The 19,111-nt window shown below is 41.7% G+C and overlaps 1 protein-coding gene across 1 annotated transcript in view; it reads left to right on the top strand.

Moving 5' to 3' along the window:
• Positions 1 to 18,908, top strand: part of KALRN (kalirin RhoGEF kinase) — a gene marked incomplete at its 5' end in the record, with an annotated part of 302,460 nt that extends 283,552 nt beyond the window's left edge. The window contains 5 exon segments of the mRNA XM_032209049.1: positions 5,471 to 5,635; positions 7,607 to 7,685; positions 9,999 to 10,199; positions 12,065 to 12,203; positions 13,583 to 18,908. Coding sequence (XP_032064940.1) covers positions 5,471 to 5,635; positions 7,607 to 7,685; positions 9,999 to 10,199; positions 12,065 to 12,203; positions 13,583 to 14,128 — 1,130 coding nt within the window.
• Positions 18,909 to 19,111: the final 203 nt, after the last annotated feature.

The following is a 19,111-nucleotide window of genomic DNA, read 5'->3' as shown; positions in this document are numbered from 1 at the left end:
TAGGCAAATTTTCATGGCCTTACATGTTGACTATTTTACTAGCACCATCTAGCACTGTTGGTAAGGCCAGAGAAAGACAAGCTGCCATATAGCTATACAGGTAGTTCTGAACTTACAAATATAATTGGGACTGGAATTTCAGTCGCAAGTAGAGTCATCATGGGACCAGACCCATTTTGCAACCATTTTTTACAATGACTGTAAAACAAGTCTCCGTGGTCATTAAGTGAATCACATGGTTGTTTAAAATAATACAACTTCCACAATTGACATTTTTTTGCTGGCAAAACATTGCAAAATTATCTTCCTGTGACTGCAGTATATTGCAAACCAGTCATAAATATGAGCTGGTTACCAAGTGCCCAAATGGCAAGATGGACAAGGAGGTGGTACAAACAATTTGTACCACCACCACATGTTTATAATGCAATACAAGTCGTAAGTCCCTTTTTCCAAGGTAATCGTAACTTTGGACCATTGTTGAACAAATGATGGTAAGCTGAGGACTATATGTACTGCTAGCTTTTACTCTACCTATTCTTTCTTTCTGCTGTGGCTGCAAGCAGGAACAAATGGTATCTAAAGCAGGCAAAGGTGATGAGAGCTTACTCTAGGTTTTAAACCTCTGGATGTATCTTAGAGGGAAAAGAAGGCAATCAAGTAGAATAGTTGGCAGCACTAACTGCTCATCCTCCCCTTTCCTACCTTTTGCTCTCAATCCCCTAATGAAAGAATAGAAATATCTATATAATAAAAAGTAAATGTTCTATTGTTCAAAATCTTAAATCTCCTAAAGTTCTTCATGATTGCTTTGAAATTTTGACACAACGTTGCATTCGAATACACACGTGTTTTTATATACCTATATTAATAGATGTCACATCTGTGACAGGTGAAAACATGCTTTTTCGAAAACCAGTGCCATCTGTTGGATGTAAAGCAACACAAGCTATACTAAATATTTCACGATTCCATTTCAATGTTTCCGATTGCATTGTTATATTGAATTGTCATGGATTCGATTTATTTCATTTTGATTTAATTATTTCATGTGACATTGCATTGGAATTGAGCTGTGTCGTTTACCATAGTGTTCATTTCATGAGTATAGTATATTCGGAACAGTTCAGCCTCTCTCCAGCTTCATCCCGATGGTCCCTTTATATGTGTGGCTGGGCTGTGGCCACACCTGCCCCTCCTCCAATGAGCTTCGGCCATTTCCGCCAAGGGGAGCCGAAGCCCTTTGGCCTCCTTCTCCGCTCTTTCCCCTCCCCTCCCGCTGGGTCTTTGCTGTCTACGACGAGGCAGTGCCTGCGCCATCCTCGTCCACTTCCCCCCACCCTTAAGCCAGCTTCCCCATGCCCAGCCCAGCGGAGCTCCAGAGGAGGCGAGGCAGAGCATCTCTTCAGCCCGCCCAGCCACACACACTCTCCACCCCCACTCACAGCGAGCCAGCTACGCCCTTGCCAAGGCAGCTCTGATGGGGGCAGCGGACGGGTGTCAGCCTGAAGTGCAGTGGGGCTGGGGTGGCCGCTGGGTGCCCCATGAGGAGGCGGCTGCAGTGGCGGCAGAGTCTCTGGATGTGGGCCGTAGCTGCCATGGCTGCCTCACGTCCAGGTCACCAGAGGCAGCTCCTTCCTCCTCCTCCTGCTCCTCAGGGGACGCCAGCCTCCTTCTCTGGCTGCCGCTGCTGAGGAAAACCGGATCAGGGGCGGTGGCCACCTCCTCGTCCTCTCCTCCTCAGCCCGGCTGGGCCAGCACCTGAGGGAGGCGGCATAGGTGACGGCATTGGGCCTTCCTTCTGCCAGCCCCAATGCAGCAGCAGCTACAGCAGCAGCAGCAGAAGCCTGACTCAGCAACGGAGGCGTGGGAGAGGAAGAAGATGGTGCAACCCGCAATGCTGCCTCGGCGGGCCAGCAGCAGCAGCAGCACCAGCTTGGAGGACTTCCCGCCCAGCCTGCTGGCCCAGTTGACACCGGATCCCCCGGCCTCCGCCGCCACCTTCATCTCAGTCTCCTCCTGCCCTCCTGGGTCACCTCCACCGCAGAGCCTGGCGCTGCTCTCGCAGGGAGGAGGAGGCGTCGGGGGTCTGGTGGGCGCCCAGTTGAAGAAGAAGGGCAGCTTCCAAATCACCAGCATGACCCCAGCGCAGATCTCGGCCAGCCTCAACTCCAACAACAGCATCACCGAAGACATGGAGAGCTACGACAAACTGGACGAGTTGCACACCGAGAACTTCTCCTCCTCTGAGATCCTGGATGTCTCGCTCTCCCGGGCCACCGACTTGGGGGAGCCCAAGCGGAGCTCCTCCGAGATCAACAACTTCCACGATGCCAACAGCCCCGGCGCCATCTCCCCCAACCAGCCTCGCCTGGCCCAGCAGCCCCAAGGCCTGACCAATGGCAGTGCCCACCCGCCACCACCCCACTATGCCCATGGGGGGACACCCCCAGCCTCCCTCCCACTCTGGGGTCCCCCGCCCATTCCAGAGGGGCCCCATCCAGCCCTTCATTCTGGAGGCTGCCCGTTGTGAGGAGCTTGGAGGGTGCCAGGCCGGGGCCTGTGGGAGCATCCTCCGTGGCTGCTCTTGCAGGGGCCACTGTGGCTCACTTCCATGCAGGGGCCGCCTCTGCCCGGGGAGCCGTGGCCAGTGCAGTGAGTGGCAGGGCCCGCCATGTGGGCAAGACCCTCACGAACCTTGCCACTGCTGGCAACAGCATGACCCTGCCCGGAGGTAACCACCCTGGGAATGTTTCTTTCTTTGCATGCTGTTGGTAAATGTGCCTGGTCCAACATCTTTCCAGCAATTGAAGATTGTTTCTCACATACATTGCGTGTTCTAGAGTCGACAAACCAGACAATCTCTATATCTGCACAGACAATGGAACAACAAAAAAACTTGCACTTTCTCTTTTCTTTCTTCTCCATTTAACCAGACTGCGCCACAGCAACGCGTGGCTGGATACAGCTAGTAATAATAATAAAAGAACAATTGCAGGACCATAAAGTCAGCAATGATTTCTAGTGCTAGGCTCAGAACTCCAAGGAAGCTTCATTAATGTTCTCTGTTCCTCAGTGGTGTATTAACCATTAAGCAAACTAAGTGCTTAATGCTTAGGGTACTAGGCCCAAAGGGGGCACCACAAAGTTGAGAAACGGAAAAAAAACCAATGAAGATGTATACAGTATATACAAAGGAGGGAGAGGCACCAAGATTTGTCAGTGCTTAGGGCACCAGTGAGCCTTAATCCGTCACTGCTGTTCCTGATGAAACGCTAAGCACCTAGATCAGGGGTGTCAAAGTTGTGACGACCTATTGTCACGTGACGTATCACAACTTTTTTCCCCTTTGGTAAACCAGGGGTGGGCGTGGCCAGCATGTGATGTATCTGGTCCATGGCCTACAAGTTTGACACCCCTGAGCTAGATTAAATCTAGCATCCTCATTTCCAATTGTTATTCCCCTCTTGCAGGTGTGCAAAAACATCTGATGAGCTTTGTCATTAGTGTCTAATCTGACAATATCTAAGGCTGATTGCTTGATTTCAGCCCATTGATATAACTAGAAAGAAATGAGGATGAGGTTGTGTGGGGAGATCTTCTACCCAAAACATCTTGCACCTTTACATCTTACAATTTAGTAACTGGAGAATTGCTACCTTACTGTAGCCTCTTTATTTAAGGAACAGTTGCCCTGCATTCTTGTGTTTCTTTCATCTACTTTCCATTTTGTTATATTTCCAATTTGTGGCATGTGTGCACCATACATCAAAAGTCCTGAAAAGTCCTTTGTAACTAGAAAATATCTGATGAGTTTCAATAAATTGCAAGCATTGTTCAAGCTGCATTGTCTAATATCATTCCTATCACTATTCAGCTTTCTATACTAAAATTTTGTCAGAAGGGTCTCGGCAAAACTGGAGATGAAATTACAATAGTCCCCTTAGTATCACTAAGGACATGGATTTCAATTGACTCCATGTCTCCCTTCATCGCAGAATTATCACAGCCTATCTTCTCAGTCCTTGCCTTCCGTGCTCTTTCATCCATATCACTCCAAGTCTAACATATTCATGTTTCTGTTAGAAGAAAGTTCTATTCTATTCTATTCTATTCTATTCTATTCTATTCTATTCTATTCTACTCTACTCTACTCTACTCCTGTTCTGTCATGTGCTGTTCTGTTCTGTTATCTTTTCCTATGCTTCATTCACTAAAATGTTGGATGTGGTTCCCAAATTACCATTATTTCTGTAGTATTATCAGTGTGACACAAATGCCAGATGCTCCACATATACCTGGACAGCTTCTTTTTCTCTTGTTCCCCCTCACTTTCTACGCAGGGCTCTTCCACCCTCTTTCCTAACCAAGCAAAGTCACTGAAACATTTGATATTTACCTAAGTTTTAAAGGGGCTTAGGTATCCTGCAGAGCAGAGCTTCAGATGCATTTGGCATCCTGTTTCTTAAAGAGAATGAGGGAGTGGGAAAATAAATAGACTGTCATGACAACAAATGGGCACTCCCAAGGTTGTATGGCTCCATGGCTGGGCCTATAATCTACTCTTAAGACACACCACTAATAAAAGACTGGAAGCACCACTTCTTCTGTTTAATCAGGGGTTTCAAACTTTTTCATAAAACCAAATCCCCAAACCCCTGATCAAGGGGCCAAAAAGAGTTCTCTGCTACCCATTTGAGAGTTTGTTGAGGTAGTGGCTATTATTTGTTGCCTTAACCTTTTCACACATCTCAGTTAACTTCTCACAGAAGAAAAACTTCTATAGCAGTGATGGTGAACCTTTTTGTCCTCGCGTGCTGAAAGTACACACACGTGCACACACCCATAATACAGTGTGTACCCCCCGCCCCCCTGCACATGTGACCCTCCCATGCCCCATTTTGGGCCTAGCAGGCCTCGTGTTCCCCCTGCCCCCTCTGCATGCCTACACTCTTTCAGGTGTTATATCAGCCTTGTATGCCGCTTTATTCCTCTCTAGCATTCATCTCCATTGTTCAGTGATGCATATCCTGCCTCTCTAGGATTTACCTCTATCTGCTCCTATGAAGAACTTCCTGTTCCTGTTGGATGTACATATAGTTATATTCTCGATGGCTTGAAAATCAGCTGGCCGGTGGGAGGCACATGCACATGCTTGGTGGAGCTCAGCTTGGCGACTGCTCGCATGCCGGCATACGTTTGCCATCATGGTTCTATAGAACATCCTTTTAAAAACCCTAAATTGATGAATGTTTCGGTTCTATTGAAACCAGGCTGAATACCGAGGTGAAAATCCCTCTACTCTTCCTTAGATCAATTTGTAGGAACATTTTTTAACTGGAGTGCTTTCTTTCTAACCTTCTGTGATTGACGGCTAGTCGCCTATGTCACTAAGAAGGGAATGTGCAATTGCATTTCAATGTTGGTTATTTTCTCTCTTTTGCCTTTTGTCTTTCTTCATACCACACAGGCTCCCAGGTCTGGCAGCAGTCTGTTGCCTCAACTTTGGACACCTACCTCGTTATTGAAGACCTCATGCCTGGCTGTCAGTACCAGTTCCGGGTCAGTGCCAGCAATCCCTGGGGAATTAGTTTACCCAGCGAGGCCTCTGAATTTGTGAAACTCCCGGAATATGGTGAGCCTATATTCACAAAGGAGAGTTGACTTTCAGAATGGAAAACTTCCCTAATGTCACACTTTAGAGTTCTAGGCTTTGTTGAGAATAAACATTTCCTGGGAGTTCAAGCGTCACATGGTTCATATTTTGTTGCCCGCTATGAAAAATTGGAAAGCGGTGTATGCTAACAAGTCTTCCTACGTTCAGATCATTTTATGTTGGTGCAGCTGGTCTTCTGAGAGGAGGGCAGCACAGGGTTTATAATACTTACTTTGCTTGCAGCCATCCTGTGAATAACTGAAGAGTTTCAAAAGAATGCTTTGATTTGGCAAAACTTTGATTGACAGCTCCCCCCAAAGAGAAACAACATCCTTGATCAAATTGGCCCGGGCCCATTCATCTGCAGACTTTTCTCCAGACTAAAGCTATGGGTTGTCTTGAATCAAACTCCACCCTCACGCCCCCATGGATTGAAATGTCACAGTGGAGCAATTTGCTTTTTTGAATGGAGGCATTGCTTTGAATCAGATTACTTCAATGACCCAACCTGAAGCGATACTTCAATTAGATCATAGCCAATCTGTACTCTTTTAGATCTGAAACCCAGAATTTTCATTTGAAAAGGTCTCAGGAGGGCTGGTTTCACCATTAAGCAGAGTGAACCAGCCACCTTAGGCAATAGATGTTTAGCAGAGCGAAGAACTGTTCCTTGCAGGTATTTCTGGAGAGGATTTTTTTTTTAAAAAAACCTCAAAATAACCTGACTTTGGTAAATGATGGCATCAGGATAGGGAGCCAAGTATCTTGGGCCACTGCCGGCTCAATCAAGAACTGTTGCCAGTCAAAACAAGATCTACGGTTTGAATCGGAACAATAGTATAACATGGTATCTGAATTCAATTTTATTTAATAGCAATAGCCCTTAGACTTATATACCGCTTCACAGTGCTTTACAACCCTCTCTAAGTGGTTTATAGAGTCAGCATATTGCTCCCAACAATCTGGCTGCCTCATTTTACTGACCTCAGAAGGATGGAAGGCTGAGTCAACCTTGAGCCTGATGAACAGTGATTTACTGATCTTACAGAAACACAGTCATTGGTCAGATAGTCTTGGTCCATACTAATATTAATTTTAATCACTATAAAGCATTCCATCCCATCTTAGGCATGTAGTTCTTAATACAACAATTTGCAGTTATGGAAAGGAAACTTTCTAACAAAACCCTGGTCTAAAGTTGAGACAAGGTGTTCTTTGCTTTATTCATCTATGGATATACCACCTCAATCCAAAAATTAGGTGGTTTACAACTCATATTAAGTTACAGTAATATCAATATAGTAATAACAAACAGCATGTAATTATAATCAAAACTAAACTAGCCCTTCTCACCCCTACAGAGGGTACCTTTCCTTTGGCCTTCCTTGCACTGCACCTCCAGGACTCTGAGAAGGTAATCTCTGACTGTCTAGGTTAGAGGAACAGATTTGATCATAGAAAGGTAGTGTCCTAGAGAGAACTGATTAAATTTTAGAAGCCTTGTGATCTTCCTGAGCCTTGCTAAGACACAAGAGCAACAGGCAAACACTGCATTCACTCTTTAATGTATTTGCATGATTAAATCAACACTCACTGCCATCATTATGAACGACCGTGGCGCTGTTATTAAGAGTGTAGTACTGCAGGCTACTTCTGCTGCCTGCCGGCTGCCTGCAATTTGACAGTTCAAATCTCACCAGGCTCAAGGTTAACTCAGCCTTCCATCCTTCTGAGGAGGGTAAAATGAGGACCCGGATTGCTGGAGGCAATAGGCTGACTCTGTAAACCACTTAGAGAGGGCTGTAAAAGCACTGTGAAATGGTATATAAGTCTAAGTGCCATTGCTATTGTAGTTTGTTATAGCTGTTGTTGCTGCTGCTAAAATAATTACCTAACATTGACTGTATCTGTTTTATAATTCTATTTCCCAACCCATCTGGTTCCACCAAGACTCTGCAGCGGATGGTGCTACCATTACTTGGAAAGAGAATTTTGATTTTGCCTATACAGAGCTGAATGAAATTGGACGGTAAGGAAGTAATTTCACAAAAGCCAAAAGGCATCAGAAAATGTAGAGAAAGTATAATTGCACCTTTTAAATCATATTATCATTGCAATGGGAGTCTCTCCATAGCAACCACACAATCTCTGAAAAAGTCAAGGCTGCTTTAATCAATCACGGAGAGTCACCGCATTCACACTTTCATGGGTTGCAAAAACATATCTTCCCAGCTGAGTTAGAAGCACTGCATTGCACAACATTGTGCACACAGACACACACACATAGTATCTTCTCTCTATGTATCCCAATTCATTTATTAAATTGCTTAAAATCTTTGTGGGCTTGGATCTAGTTCCCAATATGATGAGCTCCATTCACCAGAATTCACTTTTCTTTTCTTCCTTCTCTTACTAAGCCCCATCACTACTGTACATGCTATCATTTGCAACAGAAACCAGTCTTTTTTTAAACCATGACTAACTCACAAGTGGATAGTTTAGTACATTGCTCTAAGCTATTAATCAAATGTTTACAAACCACAGTGGTAGGTTTAGTGAAGGAAAACATGATGATCTAGCATGATATATAAATGCAGGCTCTGTGTTACTGCTTTTTCTAAGCTCACCTTAGAAACCTTTTAATGCTAAAGTCAAATGAAGAAATAATCACCTGGAGATATAGAACCACTAGAAAGTTACAAAAGTGCTTTTCCAAAAGGCAACTGGACTTTTGGGGATTTTTCTTTGAAAATGTTTCCCTCCTCATCCAAGAAGCTTCCGAGCCCTAGTGGTATAGTGGTTAGAATGCAGTATTGTGGGCAAACTCTGCCCACAACCTGGAGTTTAATCCTGACAGGCTCAAGGCGGACTCAGCCTTTTATCTTTCCAAGTTTGGTAAAACGAGGACCAGGATTGTTGGGGGCAATATGCTGACGTTTGTAAACCGCCAAGAGTGCTGTAAAGCTCTATGGAATCATATATAAGTCTAAGTGTTATTGCTATTCTTCAGTTCTAAATGGATAATTGAAGAAGCTTCTTGAATGAGAAGTAAAACGTTCTTAAAGAAAACCCTCCTAAAAAGTCCTGTTGCCTTTTAGAAAAAGAAACGTTGGACATTCATGGCTTGGATGATTAAGAATCTCTATGGACAACCACTAGAAAGAAAACAGTGCTGACTAAATCTGGGCACAGGATTTATCTATGTAAAAATATGGAGAGAAAGATTTGCCCTTTCTGATGAGCAAATTGTGTTCATGATTTGTGACTGGCATATATATTGGCATCCTTCAGTCTCAAAAGACTATGGTATCGTGCTCTGGAAAGAGGTCATAAAGCAGCATCTGGTGTGGCTAAAAAGGCCAATTCGAAAGTGGCAATCCCTTCCATACTGAGGGCAGATATATTTTGTCCCCTGCCCAGCCCCTAGATTTCGCTGGTTCCAGGACTGCCTCTTTGCCTCAGCCTGCCAAACAAGTGTCTCTTCAAATTGAAGAAGGTCATGCTGCATCTTTAGCCTCCAAGCTGAACGATCAGAGGTCAAGGTTTCCCAGCTGTTAATGTCCGTTCCCAAGGCCTTTAGATTCCTCTTGCAGATATCCTTATATTGCAGCTCCCTCTGGGGCACTTTCCCTGCACTAATTCTCCATACAGGAAATCTTTCAGAATCCGACCATCAGCCATTCTCACAACTTGCCCAAGCCAGCGTAGACATCGCTGTTTCAATAGTGTATACATGCTAGACATTCCAACATGTTCCAATACTGTGCTATTTGGAAGTTTGTCATACCAGGGATGCCAAGGATATGTTGGAGACAGCGCATATGAAAGGTGTTCAACTTTCTCTCCTGCCGTGTGTAAAGGGTCCATGATTTGGGACTGGCATATAGTTCAGTAGAAACTATGTATGTCCACCTGTCTCCTGGCTATGGAGGATACAAAGTTATCTTGAGGTTTATGATAGAGGGCTTGAGTATTCTTATAGAACCTTATCCATGGTATACATTTGTGAGGATATGTGTATGGAGATGGACAAAAATGTTAACTTTAAATTTTTACAATTTAATTTTGGGAAGAGGGAGTTCTTCCCACACAAAGCTACTCAGAATTCAGCTTCTAATTCATAGTTAGAATCTCTTATAATAGATTCATTGGGAAAAAAAATGAATATAGTTGTATTAGTTTTACTTTTCCCAAAAGAATATATTGCCAGGGCAAAAAACAATAAATTACATGTAAAGTTAATAACTCAATGACTTTAGAAAGCTCTTAAAATTTATTGATATTGAACCAAAATGGATTCATCCTTTATTCACAAGGTATCTTAATGGTCTTAATTTTCCAGGGGGCGATTTGCTGTCGTAAAGAAATGTATTCACAAAGCCACAAGGAAGGATGTTGCAGTGAAGTTTGTCAATAAAAAAATGAAAAAGAAAGAGCAGGCAGCACATGAAGCAGCCATGTTGCAGCACCTACAACATCCTCAGTATATCACCATTCATGACACTTATGAGTCGCCATCTTCCTATATATTAGTTTTAGAACTGTAAGTCCTACATGGAAGCTAAACTTCTTATTTCTTGAAACAAGTCACTTACCGTATTTTTCAGAGTCTTAGACACACCGGAGTATAAGACACACCAAGATTTTGAAGAGGCAAATAAAAAAAAAGTTTTTGCACTCTGCAGACCTCCCAAAAACGGCCGTTTTTTTGCAAAAAAAGGCCCATTTTTGTCAAAAAAAAAGGGCATGCATAGCCTTTAGGAGGCTTCCAGAGTGCTCCTGGGGGCTGGAGGAGCAAAAATGAGCAAAAAAACAGCCCATTTTTCGCTCATTTCTGCCCTCCCCAGCCCCCAGGAGCACTCTGGAAGCCTCCTAAAGGCTATGCATGGCCATTTTGGTGAAGCGGGTGGAGTTTCAGAAGGCAAAAAAATTCAGTGTATAAGACGCACCCAGATTTTCAGCCTCTTTTTTGAGGGGAAAAAGGGGCATCTTACTCTGAAAAATATTTGTTTTTTTTTGTTTTGTTTTATTTAGCATTTATAGGCCGCCCTTTTCCCTGAGGGGACTCAGGGCGGCTTACAATAGTAAGGGAAGGGGAGTGAAAGACAAAATACAGAGAAAAAAAAAAGTGAGATAACTAAAAGGTACTAAAACACAACATTCACTCAACATTCGGGAGGCGCAAGAAAATTTATCCCCAGGCCTGACGGGCTAGCCAGATCTTGAGGGCTGTGCGGAAGGCCTGGACTGTGGTCAGGGTACGAATCTCCACGGGGAGATTGTTCCATAGCGTCGGAGCAGCAACTGAGAAGGCTCTCCTCCGGGTGGTCACCAGTCGGCACTGACTGGCAGATGGAATATGGAGGAGGCCCGCTCTATGCGATCTGATGGGACGCAGGGAGGTTATTGGCAGGAGGTGGTCTCTCAAATAGTCAGATCCACTACCATGGAGCGCTTTATGGGTGGTAAGTAAGACCTTGAATTGCACCCGGAGATCTACAGGCAGCCAGCGCAGCTCGCGGAGGATAGGTGTTATGTGGGCAAACCGAGGTGCGCCCACAATCACTCGCGCGGCCGCGTTCTGTACTAGCTGAAGTCTCCGGGTGCTCTTCAAGGGCAGCCCCATGTAGAGCACATTGCAGTATTCCAGCTTAGAGATCACAAGGGCTCGAGTGGCTGTCGTGAGAGCCTCCCGATTCAGGTAGGGCCGCAACTGGCGCACCAGGCGAACCTGGGCAAATGCCCCCCTGGTCACAGCTGATAGATGGTGATCAAAACTCAGCTGTGGATCCAGGAGGACTCCCAAGTTGCGGACCCTATCTGAGGGGTATAAGTTTTGTCCCCCCAGCCTGATTGATGGAACGGTGGTCAAATATGGTATTTATCTGTTCTATCATATTGTACATCTGACTATTTTCACAAAAGCCATTTCATTTCCTTACAGGAAGGAAATGAACATTTTGTATATGTCTGGTTCCAAAGATGCATTTTTAAAGTTTCTATGAAATGCATGGTCTAAATGTAGAGTTCCTTATATTAAGTTGGATTTATGAAAATGTAGTATCACAAGCCTTTACTGTAGTATTTTTTTAAAATAATTGTCCACCTTTTTTCTTTTTAAAAATACCACTCTATTTAGGGAGATATCCCAGTATTTATGATTGATTGATTTCCCACCTTTATTATTCTTATAAATAATTCAAAGTGGTGAACATACTTAATATTCCTTCCTCTTCCTATTTTCCCCAAAACAATAGCCCTGTGAGGTGAGTTGGGCTGAAAGAGAATGACTGGCCCAACCCACTGACTTTACCCAGCTGTCTTTCATGCCTAAAATGGGACTGGAATTCACAGTCCGCTTAGATTTCATGAGACTTATTTTTGTAATGGAACATTTTTGGATTTTAGGATGGACGATGGCCGCCTCTTGGATTATCTTATGAATCATGATGAACTGATGGAGGAAAAAATAGCTTTTTATATAAGAGATACGATGGAAGCTTTACAATATCTTCACAATTGTCGAGTTGCTCATCTGGATATAAAGGTAAGGAGGAGAAAAGAAGAAAATATTAACTTGTGCCTCTACAGTCTTACCGTATATACTCGAGTATAGGCCGACCCGAATATAAGCCGAGGCACCTAATTTTACCACAAAAAACTGGAAAAGTTATTGACTCGAGTATAAGCCTAGGGTGGGAAATGCAGCAGCTACCGGTAAATTTCAAAAATAAAAATAGATACCAATAATGTTTTTGAATATTTATTTCAAAGAAAAACAGTAAACTAGCGGTGTATTCAATGAAATACTTCACTCACCTCATGATGCTGATGTCCCGCTGTGATGATGATGTCCCGTGCAGCCGCGGGAGCGATGTCCCGCCTCCTATGACACACGGCACAGTGATTCCTATCATTGGATCACTGTACCAGAGGAGGTGGGACATCGCTATGTGGCTGCTTGCCATAACAAGGAGGAGGTGGGACATCGTTGCAGAGCGGCAGGAGGGGGAGGAAGGGGAATCGTAAGACAGCCCTGCATTACATTAGAACGTGAGGAGGGGGGATGGTGCGGTGCGCGCTGCGCGGCAAACTGACACAGAGGGAGGGGAAACTCATAGGGGCACTGGGCCATTCACGAGTGTCACCCAGCGGCATGGCCCCGCCCCTTTTTCTCCTCCATTTCTGGCAAATTTTTCACTGACTCGAGTATAAGCCGAGGCGGCTTTTTTCAGCCCAAAAAGTGGGCTGAAAAACTAGGCTTATACTCGAGTATATACAGTAAGTACCCATTTTTGCTTGTTCATCTTCACAGCAAACCCAACTACCAGTATGCAAAGTTGCTTCCCAGCTTTAACTATTTGAAATTAAGTTAGTGTCCACATACATTTGAGCCATTCTGCAGGATGTATTTAACTGAAATCTTTGTAGATGAAGATACTAACCATCACACAACCTGTTAAGTATTTTCCATCTGCCAGTCCCAAATTGTCTTTCTATATTATGTTTGCTTTAAATAAATCTATCCTAATAAAGACAACGTTTTTAACTGTCTCAGCACCCATCACATTCACCTCAGTTCATAACTGTTTAAACATATTAAAATTTTTATATTCTGTTGGTGCCTTGTGATTTTTAATTACCTGTGACAATTGGGTTAGCAATATGGTCTGATAAATCATATTTCAGTAATGTGAGGATTCATGCTAGATGCCCTCTTGAATGTAATGGGCCACAAACCTACCAGACAATACTTTTGTGGATTTATTTTCTATAAAAAAGATATTTGTTTGAGGAGTAACCCCAGATATAGGCATGTTTCTCTTAGCATATTGGCTATACCAGTATTGACTGAAACCTGTTTTTATCACAACAGAAATATACGATACACCTTTTAAAATGTGATTTAATTTTCAATTTCCACAGCCAGAAAATTTGCTGATTGATTTACGGATCCCAGTGCCACGTGTTAAGTTAATTGACCTTGAAGATGCTGTTCAAATCACAGGCCATTACCATGTCCATCATCTGCTTGGAAACCCGGAATTTGCTGCTCCAGAAGTTCTCCAAGGGGCTCCAGTGTCCCTGGGCACTGATATCTGGAGTCTGGGAGTGCTCACCTACGTCATGTTGAGTGGCGTTTCCCCCTTTCTGGATGAAAGCAGGGAGGAGACATGCATCAATGTGTGCCGAGTAGATTTCAGCTTTCCCCACGAGTACTTTTGCGATGTAAGCCATGCTGCCAAAGATTTCATCCACGTGATCCTTCAGGAAGATTTCAGGAGGAGACCTACTGCTGCCACTTGCTTGCAACACCCGTGGCTGCAGTTTCACAATGGCAGCTATTCCAAAATACCTCTGGATACCTCACGCCTGGCGACTTTCATTGAACGCCGCAAACACCAGTTTGATGTGCGCCCCGTTCCCAACGTGAAGAGCTTCATTATGAGCAGAATGAACCCAGGAACGTAACACAATACAACTGTGGTAACAATGACGGAGCGCTACAGCGGGTGAAAATGGAGAAAGCAGATTCACTGCAACTTTTCCTCTATGTACAGAGTATTACATTTGATGTGATTGTTGAGGAAAGTGTGTACTGTTTCAGCAGTTACATTATCTAAGTAGTTAGAATTAGACGCTTTCTCAGGTTGCCTCAGCTGCAACGTCTTGAGGGGGATTTGTTGTAATTACATGGTCATGTTCAATAAGATGGCATCAGTCAAAAACGGGAATCAAAACACAGTTATCTTATTTCTGAAAGATTTGAAGATCTTCAACCATCTGAAAGATCTAGGCAGTTTTGCTAATTATATGAATAGTTGAGTGATGTATCTGAAATTCAATCAAAAATTGGAAAAAACAAAACTAAGTGACTATTTATAGTCAACAATTCTTAAACTGGAGTGGATAAATATTGGCTTCTGTGAAAATTGCTATCCTTGTGTTAATTAAGGATCAGAGCTTTCCTGTAAGGCAGATTTCATTAATCTTGAACTAGAATTAAGCTTGTGGTAAGTGTGCTATACTTGAGATTCACAGTAATACTGAAGTGATAGATAAGTGGCATTGATCAAGATATCAGCAGATCATTGCCAATAAGTCCTCTTGGGATGCCACACTTTGTTTTGTTCAACATTAACTTACTAGAAGGTAGCAGTGTGCTACTAACAAGATGGTAAAGTAATTGAGACATCAAAAACATTTAGATGAAGCACAAAAAGGTGATTTTTTTAAAAATTAAAGTTTTATAGCTCTTGTACAGAAAACTTTTGTTGAGAAAAAGCTATCTTAAAATAAGTGCTGTATCTGTAAACTAGATGTCAAAGACTTTTTCTATTTGAAGAATGTTTGTTGAATCCTCATATTCTCTGTAACCTAAAAAGGATCTTATTTCCCTTCCACTTATAAAAGTTGCTCAGTTGTGAATTCAAGCCAAAGTTGGCCAAAGTGTGGTAAACATAGTCGGTCCATCATTATGCTTATGGCTCTGAAATTGGTCTTAGTACATAAGGCTAATAGTTTACTATGACTGTATGCATTTACCTTCTTTGCTCCATTTCTCAAATATGTTTTTTTTGTTTAATCCCAAAGCATAGTATGAAGCAACTCAATGATAATATTAAAAATCATTGCAATCAATATTACTTTCTGATTAGCCAAGGAGCCCACAGTGTGACAGCCCTTTAACAACCATGTCAAATTAAGTGTTTTTGAAATAATAGTTCCAGGCTGAAGTGTTCTTTCATTATCTTTGTAAAACCATTCCAACACTGAACACCCCAAGAGTATTTTAATACAGTTAATGAATTATTCATGGCCTTGCTGTATGACATTCTTTAGAAGTCAAATCAATCAAAACATCCATCTGGTTTTCCCCACTCCTTTTCCCACTTCCCCAACAATTAATGTCCTGCATGCCTTAGGGTAGGCTGATTTATTTAGTGATTATCAGCAGATATGATGGTTGCTACTTCTTACATGCAGAGATAATGGGCTCCTCTTGTTGGATCACAAAGTGTCAATGATTTGAGGGTGTCCTTTCACTACTTGTGATATAAAAAGCTCCTGGTACAATACTTTCAAGGCCAAATGTATTGTTTAGCTAAAAGATAAAATAAATCTCATCATTCTGGGAAAAAGCAAGGAATAATTTAAGCTTTCATCCTTGGCAAGACGATACAGATAACTGGTTTTCCAAATAAATGCATAACTCCATGACAAGCTGACATTTGGTAACTATTTGTATTCTGTCAGTGGTGCCAGAGCCCACAAGATAGAGTACTCTTGTACAATTGAAAGTTGGGGGTGGGGGAGGAAAAAAGAACTGGCAACAGTTCTTGCAATTTTATCATGAATACTGTGAAAGAGAATTGTGGAAGACAGACTCAATTCCTAAAGAAAATGTGGGGCAAAGATAATACAGAGTGAGATTTCTGTTCTGCAATGAGCACTGCTACTTTTCTCCTTATTCTTTTCCAGGAGTGATTAAGTATCAATATATTTTTTTTGGCTTAAAAGGATTGGGCCTGGGGTCAAGAATACCAAAACAGGAAGAACTCTAAAACTTTAACATGTTAGATTTCATGGGTTGGATTAATATATTTTTTTAAATTGTACCAGCGGATTAGTGAGCAAAGTTCTATCTCAAAGGTTTCTGCCACAGAAAGGTGTGTGACTCTTGCTGATTCCACACTTTGTCTAGGGCAAAGCTTATAGTGTTGTTTCTTTAACACTACTATTGTTTTTTTCCAGGGGTTTCCGCCATCTTGTGAAATAGGATTTTTTTTTTTCAGGGGAGAAATGGAATTGGGGGGAAATGGGGATAGATTTTCTTCCCTACTCTTCTGATAGAAACTCTTTAGTGGGTTCAAAGTCTCCTCTTTAATTAAGGAATTTATAAATTCAAACAAAGACCCTATCATCTATTTCAGACAGAAGAATCTCAGTCTATTAACATTTTGAACCAAGATCCTAGTCCGATCCCATTTTATCTATTTTATTTTTTAGAGAGCCTACTTCATTTTTTTCAGACATTGGGAAATAATATGCCTTAAGAACCAAGAACACATTCTCCAAATGAAGAAAGGGAAATTAGAAGGATTAAATTCCCAGGCACACAGGCCATCTTGTCTGAACTGGCAGAATATTGGGGCTATGATAGCCTCCATCCCAAAGGCATTTGCAGTTTTTCTTGGAGATTCCCTCTCTTGCATCTTGTTTTACTTGGTGCATGCTCTTTACAATTAACAGAAATAATGGTTTTGTAAGACTCATGTCATGCTTAATAATAATTCTAAATCAAATTAACAGGGCTATTTCCCTAATATTTTCCCTTTTCCTACCAAACTTCTCCAAACAAGTGCTACAAATGTTTTTTCCACCTTGCTTCACTAGATAAGTAATAATCAATACAGGAAAGCAGAACAAACAGTACAGAAAATGATGTTAGGAGGTGGGGCTATTAAGTATATATATAGAGTGCCTTTGCTAGGAAAAAAAAGGCAAAGCCCTTTTCCTTTAAATACAAGATGTTCATTTTTTTCATAATTCATTACACACACACACACACACACACACGAACCTTGTTGTACTTAATATCAAAGCAACCATCATATGTTGCAATGCTGCCATAATATGGAATGTAAGATAAGATCAATTCCTTGTTGCCTTTAGCAACTATTTCTAAAAGGCACTGACAATCATCTAAAAGTGTGGCACGTGGGGCTCAGGTAAAAACGAAAGCCACGATTCAACTGAAGTTGGATCCTAAAATCACACCTATTCCTTTTCTTAAGATCTATGCTGCACTGCTAATATATTTACTAATGAGTAAGTCTAGCTGAAAACAATGCCACATATTTCCAAGTAAAGGTATATTTAAAAATGTGGCACATTATGGGGAATTTTTACTAGACCTGAAACAATTTAACAAAAGCCCCACCATTTTATTTATGGATGCAATTTGTTTAAATCTCCTTTCTTCAAGCTGTGGTAGCCATTAGATTCACAATTGCGAACCTGCGTATCCAATTCTGCTACTCTATATTTACATCGATCAGATGTTCACAAATGCTCCCAATTTGAGTCTTTAATGTGTGATTCTTTTAAAAAAAAGTACAGCTTTTATACAGAGTAGTTTGCTATGATTTTTTGCTGAAATCACTGCAAGCAAACGTTGGGATAAACCCTGGTGATATTGTGACTGGTGTTTCATAGAATAAGCATAAATTGTGACACAAATCAGACAGTTGACTAAGATATTAAAAAAACTGTTACTTCAAAGGGCTCTGTAATGTGGATGTAAAACCTATCTAGTCCAAATACCTTTTTTTTTGCATCAGATGCTACACAAATAAAAGAGGCGGGGAGGTTTTTTTTTAAAGCCCATCTGTCAAAATATGAAAATCTCATTTTGTGAGACAATGTTAGCAAAGTAGTTTGAGACTGGCTGCGAATGGATGTGTTATTCTGGCCCTTATTCAGTGTCTTGGATCTGCCTGGCACAGCTACATGTTCTTTCTTAAAGAACCTCTGATTGATTGCATGTGGTCAAGTGGGGCTAGTAATGATTTGGGTCCTTTAGAATAAAGCTCAAAACGGCTGTACACCATTGGAATCTCAAAATATTCTGAAAGTGCCATTTCCATGGACCTTTTTTTCTTTCCTATTCATTTCGAGCATCTATGATTCATCAGATGATGGTGCTTTCTCAGCAAAATTAAATCAGACGCACCCCTTTTCCTCCTAAATACTTGTTCTAAAATCATTATATTAATGATTATCAACATAATGTCAGGATTAGTTGGGTTATTTATACTTTCAAAATAGCAAAACTCTTGTTCTATTTAAGCCATATTTTACATTCTATTTTTATGTGCTAGTGTTTTAATCAGCTCTTTGTATTTTGCTAGCAAATTATTCTGATTTTGTCCACGTGACTCCACAATAGACATATATTCTGTCATGTGAAGAACATTACATGACATTTCCATATTTACTTAGTAGTAAGCCCCAATGAATTCAAAGATGAACAGTATGAGTACAGTCCTACAAACATTCTGGTGTATGACTCATTCAACTCAGTGGGACTTGTTCATAAAGAGATATACATTGGATTACACTATTACTACAATGGACTTGAAGCTGCTGTGTAAGGTCCCACCAAGTGAGAACTGTAGGAAAGGTAGTATAATAATGGGTTTTTTGTTTTTTTTTGATTGAGATAACTACTATATACTCGAGTATAGGCCGACCCGAATATAAGCCGAGGCACCTAATTTTACCACAAAAAAACTGGAAAAGTTATTGACTCGAGTATAAGCCTAGGGTGGGAAATGCAGCAGCTACCGGTAAATTTCAAAAATAAAAATAGATACCAATAATGTTTTTGAATATTTATTTCAAAGAAAAACAGTAAACTAGCGGTGTATTCAATGAAATACTTCACTTACC

This window comes from Thamnophis elegans, chromosome 1 (genome assembly GCF_009769535.1).
Source record: "Thamnophis elegans isolate rThaEle1 chromosome 1, rThaEle1.pri, whole genome shotgun sequence".
Taxonomy (NCBI): domain Eukaryota; kingdom Metazoa; phylum Chordata; class Lepidosauria; order Squamata; family Colubridae; genus Thamnophis; species Thamnophis elegans.
This window is presented reverse-complemented; position numbering and strand designations above follow the sequence as displayed.